This window comes from Syngnathus leptorhynchus, chromosome 11 (genome assembly GCF_054491065.1).
Source record: "Syngnathus leptorhynchus isolate UIUO chromosome 11, UIUO_Slep, whole genome shotgun sequence".
Classification (NCBI taxonomy): domain Eukaryota; kingdom Metazoa; phylum Chordata; class Actinopteri; order Syngnathiformes; family Syngnathidae; genus Syngnathus; species Syngnathus leptorhynchus.
In genome coordinates, this window is record NC_141205.1 from 6,410,910 (window position 1) to 6,422,457 (window position 11,548).

Below are 11,548 nucleotides of genomic sequence, written 5' to 3' on the forward strand. Positions count from 1 at the left end.
TGGCCTGTGTTTGTGATGAGTGGAAGACGTGTGGGGAACAACTGGTGTGGAACAACTGTAGGCTGGCATTTAAACCCCTCTGCCTGCTGCAGGATCACCGGGTTAAATTTAGCACGAGCCCCCAGAAACCTGACACGACGTTTAGCTGTTGCTGCACATCTATGCTTCATATCTCAGTCAGGGCCTGATCTCTGGAGCTTTCTAGGCCCGTGCGTGTGTCTATGCGTGTGTGAGTTAAGTGGGGGTCCTTTTGCTTGCGTGTGTCTCAAGAGCCCAACATATGATCGAGTTGCTGGGGAAATGGGAAAGAGAACCTTGCATCAAAGTTGCCCGTCTTAATGAGCTAATCCCTGCCTCACGTCTCCATCCATAACACTAAACATGAAGTCCCGCACAATAGAGGCGCTGAGTTGGAGATGGACAGTCTGGAGCTGGCAGCTGTCACTTGGGCCAATGACATGCAATGACAAAAACTTGTTTGACTCAGAGTTGTTTATACGGAGGAAATGAAGACGAGGATTGACGTTTTCCAAAAACTAGGTCACAAATGAATCCTTCACTTTAGGCCAGGACATCGGAATGATCGACCTGGTTAGCACAGAATAGATAATCTGTCAAATAATTAGTGCCTGGTTATCTTTGGGTGGCAGCTACCACTGAGCTAAACTAAAATAATATTATCAAAATAATAATATCAAAACCAATAAAAACTAACAAACCCGCTCAAAAAACAAATTCAAACTAACCAAATAAAAAAAATTTGGGAAAAATTAAAACTATGATAACCTCATGATGAAAAGAATATCAAACAATACTAAACCACATAAAAACATAATTGGGTCTTGCTTTTGCTCGCTTAGTGTGACATTGTCGTGACCTTGAGAGAAGCAGACAAGCCCGTGCAGGAACCGACAGAGCTCAACGTGGAGTTGTCACCTGCTCCTCTTACTCCGGGAGATCCGGGAAGAGTCATGAAATGAACATGCAGAGGTGGAAATGTTCTTCCTTGTCCTGACCTCCTCCTGCCACTATTGAGAGTTGATCCTTCCAGGAGATATCTGACCTCATGGCTCACCGGCTAATTCAGACTAGCTTCCGCTGGCATGGACACACAGCCAAAACACACACACACTCACTGGGAGAGTGGACTCATTCCAAATGTCAGTAGTCACTTAGCCTTTTATATTTAATACAGAGGCGTGATTCGTGGTGGAAAGTCATAAAGTATAAAAACTTCATTGTTGTCAATTTTGCTGGACTATGCCTGAGTTCATTCATTCATTCATCCATGATTGATTGATTGATTGATTGATTGATTGATTGATTGATTGATTGATTGATTGATTGATTGATTGATTGATTGGCATGGAGTATTAACATTTTGCAATCAATAATGGGAAGACTTAGGTATTAGATATTGCGGATCCATGGCCTTGGTTAAAAGTATTGTTTCTAGATAAATTCCCATTCTTATTCCTAACTTTGATCTGAAGTGTAATCACAATTACTTCTTAAAAGCCATCATCAGAAATTTCATTTGCTTGGAACCTGAAACTGACACAGCCTGAACTAGGAAAATGAATCAACATGTATGTCATGGTCTCACTTGCCCTGGTCACATAGCCTTCAAATCTCTCATGTTCTTATTAGGAACGGCCAAGTAACCTAAACAGCAGTTGCTTTTTTACGCTTGACATTCATTGAATATTATTGGCTGTATCGGTTGTTAAATCTGCAACCTCCAATGGCAAATAAAATGACGGGCAAAAGTTAGAGCTCGCAGGCTTGAGGCAGAGCTGCAGTGGCCTGTCAGGTTAATCTGTGATGGATGGCCACTGATGGTGGAGGGAGCACAAAGACGCCTGTGTTGGTCCGACAGGAGTCTCAGTCACTCATACGCGTCTCATATCTTAACCCATTGTCAGCACAACGACGGACGTGTGTGCGTGTGTTTTGGTGTGTCGGGTTGGCACACTTGTGCCTTTTGCGAGGTTAAATCCCTCCTCAGCAGTTTTCGAGTGAACACTTGACATGCAATAAATCGGAGCGGGGGTGTCGGGGGTGCTGTTTTTTTACTGTTTACTTTGCACACAGTAAATGAATCAAACCAGACGTAGTGATTACTTTACCCATTGAAATAATCAGAGCTGCTATTAAAAAATGTCGTGTTTATTCATGAGGGAAAACATCTCGATATAATGGTATTGAGTATGCTCTAATGACATTATGAAAAACAATTAAAAATAATTAAATTATTTTTATCACAAATTTTCCTTTGGGTGCCAATCATTCTGGTTGGCACTCTTTGACCACCTGGGGGCAGTATAAGACAGATGGCTGTATTGTACGATAGGATCAGCTCCTCTCTTGGCTACTCGGTACAGCAGTAATATTTTTCATTTTTGTAAAGGATAAGGAATGTGTATATATAAAATCCCCAAAATGCATTATAAATCATAATAAATTAAATTAGGTGCTGTGGAAATAAATTAAAAGTTATTTGTGAAATAAAGAAACCCAGTCTCACTGACATAGTGCAAGTCAAACAGATATGAGCTGGTTTGTGTTATTATACATCAGTTTACAATATTGTAAATGTAATATACTGGATATATTGGTAGGGTAGTGTGTTTGTGTGTGTGTGTGTGTGGGGGGGGGGGGGGGGGGGGGTACCTCGGATTGCCCTGTCACGAGCAACACTGTTCCACTTTTCCTCAGTGACAAGAAACAGCACATTGCAGGACAGCTGAGCAGGAGGGTGGCAAGGGGAGGAAAGGAGAAGTATTAGTACCCCCACAACTTTTCCCCCCAGGTTAGCCTGAAGATAATCACTGACCTGCATGCCTCATACATGGAAGTGGAAAGTCAAATAACAAAACGACAAGTGCCGAGTAAAGGTGGATAGAACCTACTGTCACATCTAAGACTGGAAGAGACGAAGGCTTCATTTGTTCAATTACAATGCCGGAAAATATTTGCAATATTATGGGATTGCATTCTTTTGAATGAAAATGACAGAGCCTGTTCAAGGTCATCGGGAAGCTGACGTGTACAGTATCTCACATTATGCAAATGTTTCCCTTTCAGGTCACAATGACATGAGGACCTGGACAAAGAGAAAGATCATTCCTGCGCGTCTCCACTCGCGCCGTCCGGAATTTGTGTTGAGTTATGACCGCTTATATAAGCTGTCCCATTTGACTGATGTCTAAAGGAGACCTGATTCTACTGTACGATGGCTCGGTTGATTAAAGGGAGAATACTCCCATTCATTGGCTTTTCGAATGAAGTGGCCCACCTGTGTTTTCACAAGGCTCTGGAGGCCTGGAGAAAGCTTTGGAAGTCAGGGAGGAAACAGTAGTTGTGTATCCCCGGCCGTGCTGCTGCTCACTGGTGCTTTTATCGCACAGTAATCCCGACAACAAACAGAATGGGCGGCATGTGCATGCGCAGCTGTCGCAGTCTTAGTGCAAGTGGTGTCAGGTTAAGTCACAGGAATGGACGCCGGACCATCCGTCGCCCTTCCCTCTTCTGGCATGCCACTCGTTGGAAGGCATCAGCACATAGGAAAGAAACACACATACGCACACAGAGACACACACACACGCGTTAGTAACCCACTTCCCACAAACATGTTTTGCAGGTCATGCATAGCACAAGTTTATGACAACAACTTGATATTCAAACAAGCATTCACATAACACCTTATATGTATGTGTTGATATACACACACATTTACTTGTAGAGTAAAACATTCACAAAAAAATGGCACAATTATACAGATTTTATTTTGAAAAGCTCTCTTTGTTCCTTACCCTGTATTTCCATCTTTGGTTTTTTTTTGGGGTGATTCCACTGACCTTCTCCCATTTCAGCAGGGGGACAAATTTAGCGGCCTGGTTTCTGGAGCGACTAAATAGTCAGACACAACAGAGGGACTGTGTGTGTGTATGTGTGTGTGTGTGTGTGTGTGTGTGTGTGTGTGTGTGTGTGTGTGTGTGTGTGTGTGTGTGTGTGTGTGTTCCTTAAAGCTCATATATTTGAGGTCATTAAACGAGTGATTCCCACTCACTGAACAGCCCTTTGGTGAGTGACTGTCATATGTGCTGCTGGAAAACTGTCCAATTTAATTTAATTGGTCCAAAAAAATAGATTATTTTTAGAATATTTGTTCAGCTATCTACGCCAATGACCTAGAGTGACAGCAAGGAACAATTAAAATGTTCTTCCGCAAGATGAGTGAAGGAGGCATAATGAATCTGCGTATTCACTTTTATTTGACATTTGTTTGGTGTTGTGCCGTAATGAGTACTTGCTCTCCTACAAGTTTATGGAATGAGAATGTGCACAGATATTCTGGGATGTTGGAATGGACGTAGTGTTAGGGTGTCGCAATGGAATCATCCAGAATCCCCCACTCACTGTCTCCCACTCCCTGGGCGGTGCCATTCTACAAATTACCAAGCTGTACTGGGTGCCAAGTCACTAGTGGCATGCCATTCTTCTTAGATGCTGTGTGACGCGTTTGACGGCGTGGATATGTGGATGGGGAGTTGTGGTAGGGCAACAGCAACTCCTCCACAACGATTGGTGCTGCTTTGTGTGTATGTATGTTTATGTTTATATATATATATATACACACACACACGTATAAATGCAGAGGTCACAGGGTTCACTTGATGGACGGGGCTTCCATGGAGGACAGAACAGTGAGTAAGCAAAGAAAAGAGAGACACAGGTGCTGCACACAAGTCAAATAGGAGAAGACAAAAGACAGCTGGCCTGTCATATAATGACTTAAACTTTGGCCATCGTGCAAACACACACACACACACACACACACACACACACGAACATGCTATCGGCTATCCATGTCAAACAAAGCTTAGTGGACATAGAAAAAGAACATTGATACATTTTCGATAGTGCTTGTCCTTATTAGGGTTGAGGGTGAGCTAGAGCATCTTTGGGATGAGAAACGAGGTACACTCTGGCCGGGTCAACGGCCAATTGCAGTATGTACGTGTTTACAATATCAATCTGTCATAATCACATTCACACATTCAGACAGACATTTGACTTCTTTAATAGATTTTGTTTATTTTCTTTACTCATTAATTTGTGAATCGATTTACATTAAATATATAATAGTAAAATGGCAAATTCGAGCTTGTAAATTGGTTTACTACAGTACAATTAAATTGATTGCATGCAATTAAAAATCAAGCATGCAATATTAATTTTGAATGAACTATTCTACACTAATGAATTTTTTGTTTACATTACTTGCATATTGCCCAGAAAGACAATGTACTGCCTATTTCAATATTTCTGTTGACTGGGAGAGGGTGGATGCCCTTCCGCAGGTGGGTAACCCCCCTCAATTTTACATGCCACTGCCTTGAACACAAGTTTGCCTCCATTGTGTTTAATTGTAGATGTTTATTTGTCAAGCGACAACGCAGCAAGCCATTTTCATTTCTTGCATATTACAAACTCAAAGGTAGCATCACTGTCCCATGCATTGTCATCGCTATGGACATGCATCGGTCTACATTTGCTTTTTGTTAGTGCTAATGTACAGCTTGTCCACACCACCAAGGAAAATATATCGCCCCCTATAGGCAGAGAAATAAAGCGCAAACAAGGAGACAAAAATCATCAACTTCACTGAAGCCCGGTGACATCTGTACAGCTTATGTAGAAGGCTCAACATCATCACTCAAAAAGTAATGTAAGTATGAAGTTGTACTTTACAATCTTCCAAATAATGCAAAGGCATGGTACCAAAATCTAAAGAAAAAAAACACATGGCAGTGAAAAGCTCCTATCAACCCCAACTTCCCTCTTAAGCCTTTTGATTTTACTACAATTAATGCATTTTGCCTACTAAAGATTTTACTTCGTCTACTCTTAAACAGAAAACGTGCAGGCATTTCCTTCAATTTAAAATGATCATAAATAAATACATATTCAGGTTACTGGGGGTCTGGTCAAATAAGGCCACCCTAGGAGAAAATGTTAAAACTTCTGATATCATTTTGAGCAATTAGACAGTAATTGGATATTTTAGGCTTACATACAAAGAGAAAGCTGAGGAAGACGATTGTAGTAAGAGCATCGTAGTTTCATTTCATTCCGCAACCTTGTCTTGTACTTGCATCCTTGACCCACACGGAAGATTGAAAACAAACTGGAAAGAGGGGTGGAAAAAAAAGTCTTAGATTCTTCTCTCCACAGGCAATTTGTGAGGAAAACTAAGCAAGACAAAAAAAAAAAAAAAAAAATACTTATTTTTAGAGAGCACCATTCAAGAGATCTTATTTTACAATAAGGGCACAAAATTGCTGCGCGCCCACTCTCATAAATTAATATATATCTCTGCTCTTACTGATACTTTGTGAGAATGTGGCACCAGACAAAATATGACTCCGTCTATCCTTCAGAGGAGCCAAAGTGCTAAATGAAGATGGTGCTAAACACATAGTACACAGAGTGCATGCAAATGAGAGAGCCGTTGGTTTTCTACACGACAAATATCTTGACGACTTTCTGGATAATCTTTCCGCATCCCGGGCAAGGAGCCTGGAATTTATGGAGCCTCCTGGCACAAGGGAAGCAGGTGAGGAGGTGGGCCGTGCGTCCGTGGATTATGTTGCCATTGCGAGGTCTAACCCCACACAGCTTGCACGGCTCCAGCAGGGCCTCCGGGGGGCATTCCACCTCCATGCCCAGACTCTCTTGACTCTCCCCGCCTGATGCCTGCTCGTCCCTGTGGCCGGAAGGGCGTCGGGCCGTCGCGGCGTGTGGCAGCGGTCTGTCAGCCGTGGCATGGGAGGGCAGAATGACCGGGTCGGAAACGGTGCGGCTGCAGTCGGGGACGTCGATACCAGCGTCGCTGTCCTCGTCCTCGCGGTGCGCGCTCAGGGAGCTGAACGCCGGAATGTCGGGGACGGAAAGGGAGTGGGCAAGTCGGGGCACATCTTTGTACCAGTTCTTGCGCAGGGCCCAGCAGCGGACGCAGTACCTCTGCAGGGGAGAGTTGTACTTCCTGCATTCGCTGCACTGCCACGCATCCTGCCGGTGAGAGTACATTTTTCACTATACCTGCTATTTAATTTTTCACTTTTGCTTGTTGATTTCACTTTTAATTCGTTTCTAGAGCAGGTTTCGTATTATTTTGCGAGTTATCTCTTCCAAACTGAGTTTGTTTCAAAGTTTTCATTTTAGTTATTTCATTAGTTTTTGTTAGTTCATTCAAAGAAAAAAAAAAAAGATGATTGCAACAACAAGAAAAGGAAAAAAGGCATGTTTTCCAAACCTGTGTGGAGATCTCGGTGTCTGTGTCATCACTGAGACACTGAGAGTCTTCATCTGGCTCCTCCTGCATCTGAAACCCACAATGAAAACAATCCATCTGTAAACTACAACTACGACTGTAAAGTGGTGCCTTGAGAGTCCCATTTCCCAAAAGAAATTTTGGCAAATAATAGAAAATAGGGAAAGACCTCTCGATCCATCTTCTCCTTTCCTCCCCCATCCTCCTCATCAAGCGGAGTATCTCCTTCTCTTGCGCTTCTCTCCTCCAGCGCAGCCTCCTTCATCTCCACACTCACTTGCTCACTCTCGCCTTCCGTCAGGAACCACAGGTCCTCCGTGGTGTCCGACACAATGGCTGTGTCCTCCTCCTGTGCGTCAGACAGTTGACTCAATTGGTCCGGTGCTCTTCAAGAACGGACAAACGGCACCAAGTGCCATGGCGGTGTTCTTACTTGGTTGGTGTGAATATCAGTGGAGCCATTGCTCCTGCGGCTGTAGTTGCTGCGGAGATTGCCCAAAAACCACCAGGGCAAGCCAGAGAGGTCCCAGTCATCAAGACTGACATCTAATTTGGGTCGTTTGCAGGCAGTGTGTGGCAAACCTTCAAGGGAGTCTTGAATGGGTTTGAAAATAAAATGGCTTTTAGTGCTCTGAACAGTATCCCTACGCTCCCGTGCACACAAACTGTTTGTTTACCATCATCGGGATCTCGAGGTCTTCTCTGGGAACAGGTCAGCAGGGGAGGCCTGTCACCGGCAGCCTCTGGTCCTGCTTTGACCAACATCTACAGGGGGGGGAGAGGGGAGGTGGGAGGAAAAAACCCAAATTAGACCACAAAGCTGGAGCTGGTTTACTTGGAGGATTCGCAGCTCTTTGTCATGAAAGCCTCTGATTACGGAAGGGAGAGAGACACAAGGCAGAATTTCGGTGACAACAGGGACACCAAAAATGAAGACAAATCAAGAACAAGTAGGCAGGAGCACACTTATGAATGAGTGAAATGAAAACAGACCTGTTATTTCATTCAAGGCGATTTTATATCAAATGTATTTACTATTTATTCTCTATCTCACATTCTAAAAGAAAGACGTTGCAATCCTGTAGCAATAGTTTTAAAAGAAGAAACGAAATCAAGTCATGACTTGAGGGGAAGTGAAGAAAGAATATTTTGAGAAGTTACACAAAGATAAACTAGGAATCAGGACTTTGATGCGATTGCGTAAAACGCGTAAACATGATGTTAATGAAGCTTTTAATCTGTAGGCAACATTACATAGCTCATCCTATGCCTAATAAGCAGACAAAGAGGAGATGCGAGAGGGTTGGGGGAAACACAAAGGGAAGGAAGAAGAGGTTTTTGGGTTCTCATGAGGCCACTTTCTGATTGGGAGCTGCGACCCTCCATTGTGAAGCAGAGAAGAGAACTCTGAGACAGACAGAGACAGTGACTCTGCCCCCCCATCCACAGTGGAGCCGGTGGGGTGCACTGAAGCGGCACGGCCTTCCACCAAACCAGACCGAGGATGGGGCTGTACAGAGACGGTGCCACTCTGTACAAAAAGGACACTCACGAAGACAGCAGCCCGTCGCACCTCATCTCGCTACACAACATCTGACGAGGGGATTAGTAGATTCGCTTTGCTGTCAAATTCATTTGTGTGGACAATTTGCAGTGGAAACACATTTGATTTCAATTTGGGTTAATATAGTCATTGTCGGGCAGAAAAATAATTTGTCCAAAGATGGTCAATTTAATCATTCTTAACAAATTCCTACCTTTGGCCCAAGATAACGTCAATTTTAGTCAACGAAAATGCAAAATGTTTGCTACCTGTGATGGAGTAAAGTGGTGGTTATGGACGTGAATATTTTGTCCAAGGTCTTTCTTAGAGTCCTACATTTTGTATTATCGTATTTCTGCATTATAATCCAAAACCATCCAAAGATTAGACTGCCCATTCTAGCATATGTTTAAAACTTAAGATGCTATCAAAATGGAGAGAAAGTTAAGTCAAAGTAAAAATTGCGCTAATAGCACATAAAGAGGTCCACTAGGTTTGAATGTGTGGGGGGATCAGTATTGAACATATTGTGTGATGTGTGGAGAATACCGGCAAGACACGATTAGTTGAGGTTGTGAATTGAATAACATAACAGAGGTTGTAAATTTCAGATTGACCAGTTAACACAATTCTGTTACAATCATTCACGCTAGTCAGTATGAGCACTTTGCACTCAAGTTGCTAGTTGTGTGTAGCAAGGCGAGAAAGGTCGGGGACTCCGTTTCTTCTAAGCACCATGTTTCAGTTTTACCTGACCACGATCTTCCACTCCGCCCTCAACACACTCATGGCCCACAGAAAGATTCTCTGCAGCGTCTGCATTTCAGATAAGACACAGTAACAGAAACAAGAACACCACGCACTCTCACTAAGGCCTTCTTTTGTTGATTTGTAGCAAAAGGCATGGAATGCCATTCTCATTCTTCTGCCCTGACCCTAAATAGACATGCATTCATCACAAGCACACTTTACACTATGAGGGGATATGACAATCAATGAGATATCGAGTTAAACTGTAATTAAGAGCAAAGGGGGAAAAAATAAACATCAATAAGACAATGAGTAATAAGTAATTGACACTTTTCTGTCACTTACCAGCACTACCAAGTATGACGACGTATTTTTTGAGCATTTCATACACCGGGCTGTCAAAAAAACAGACACAAAACAAAGGAAAAAATACATTTAATAAAAAAAGGCTAGATTTTGAACAAAAAGGCGATTGCAAATATGTACCTAGGGTTCTTGACAGAGAAGCTCTCTACTTCAAGTAGCTCTCCCAAAGGGTCATCCTGGCAGTGAACAATGTGCTGCCTCTGTTTGTCGTAGAGCTGCTTACCCATAATGTACTGGCCCAAGTAGTGCATTACCTACACAAACAGAAAACGTTACTAAACATTATTATGTATCAGGACATCTGCAAAGTTATGATGGCAACACTTGACAGTAGAGCAAATTATTGCAAGTGAGTGATATAACAGGCTATATATTCATTATATTTTACGATAAATATTTTTTCAATCTGAACATATTGGAGGTGCTAATTTATGAACAAGAATATTATATTACTATTTGATAGTTGGGATTAATACTGTAGTGTCCCTACTCTTTAAATTGAATATTTCACTTGACAGCTAACCTCTTTGAGTGTGAAGACATCCTCCTGGGCTCCAGCAATGCGCAGTATTTGCAATAGTGGGGCCTTGGGTTGGACCTGGAATACATAAAACAAAAAAAGATCAATTATGTATGTATATAATAAGTAAAGATGCATTTTTAATCTGGTGGTGTTGATCCAATGTACCTGATTTCCCTCTCCAGGCAGTGCCTTGCATGGCGTGCCTGAGGCGGAAGCCTGGGCTGATAGGGAGCTCATCTTCAACTCTGAAGAACTTGATCAAACATAAGTAAAAATTAGGTACTGGTCACGTTGCTGTCCCGTATAAACGAAATCCACAAAAACCACGTGACAAAAACCATTGATAGCCACTGATCACATAGAACAAACCTGATTTTGGTCACATTAATTGTTTGTCTTTTTTCTTTGTAGTTTTTCTTAACAAAGATATTTTGTGGATGCCGTCACAAACACCCAAAGCACACAAAGCTTGATCGAAAACAATTGCATAGTAAAGACAATACTAACACTTATCAGCATTATCGTCAGACAATTATCCAATTTCTACAGTGACATCAAAATACGTAAAACAAATCTAATCAAATAATGCAAGTTGAAAACTACAGATAGCTACTGTTGCATAAAGTCACTCAAAAGAGTAATTTAGACCGGTTACAAACCTGCCAAATGTTACTAGCAAGCGTGTCAATAAATGTAGCTAACGTTTAGCCTTCTGTCCCGTTTCCTGAACATATGTTAGTTAAAAAAATGATCTTACCAGAATTAACTAGCATCACTTTAATGCCATTAATTTGCTCCATACGTATTGTTGTTTAAAGCCGCAAAGTGCCATTTGGGGATTAAAATAGAGAGTCCAAATGCTGGGGTTTAGACACTAGCTAAGTGGAAGCTAATCAGTTAGCCCAACTGCTTTTCAAAATGAACGGAAGAGTTTCCGGAAGAACTGCTACGTGGCGGACGTAGCGCCCCCTAGTGTTTCGGGGGCGCAATTGTGATTCATTGTTTGGTAAGTGGTATACCATGAGCT

General features: G+C 42.3%; 1 protein-coding gene across 1 annotated transcript; it reads right to left on the reverse strand.

Annotated features, from left to right (window-relative positions):
* Positions 1 to 6,253: 6,253 nt before the first annotated feature.
* Positions 6,254 to 11,463, reverse strand: mdm4 (MDM4 regulator of p53). Its single transcript, XM_085923992.1, has 11 exons — positions 11,279 to 11,463; positions 10,687 to 10,774; positions 10,522 to 10,596; positions 10,119 to 10,252; positions 9,978 to 10,027; positions 9,634 to 9,698; positions 8,017 to 8,104; positions 7,773 to 7,933; positions 7,509 to 7,688; positions 7,322 to 7,390; positions 6,254 to 7,077 (listed from the first exon to the last, which is right to left on the reverse strand). Exons 2-11 carry the CDS (start codon positions 10,756 to 10,758, stop codon positions 6,526 to 6,528), a joined length of 1,446 nt encoding a protein of 481 aa, XP_085780118.1. The 5' UTR covers positions 10,759 to 10,774; positions 11,279 to 11,463; the 3' UTR covers positions 6,254 to 6,525.
* Between the last annotated feature and the right edge of the window lie 85 nt (positions 11,464 to 11,548).

Excerpts from the sequence above, each read along its gene's own strand:
- mdm4 (XM_085923992.1), bottom strand. The coding sequence starts at position 10,758 with ATGAGCTCCCTATCAGCCCAGGCTTCCGCCTCAGGCACGCCATGCAAG. Across the intron at positions 7,391-7,508 it reads AGGAGAAGATGGATCGAGAG|ATGCAGGAGGAGCCAGATGA; the intron begins GTCTTTCCCTAT and ends TGTGGGTTTCAG. Across the intron at positions 7,078-7,321 it reads ACACCGAGATCTCCACACAG|GATGCGTGGCAGTGCAGCGA; the intron begins GTTTGGAAAACA and ends TCTCACCGGCAG.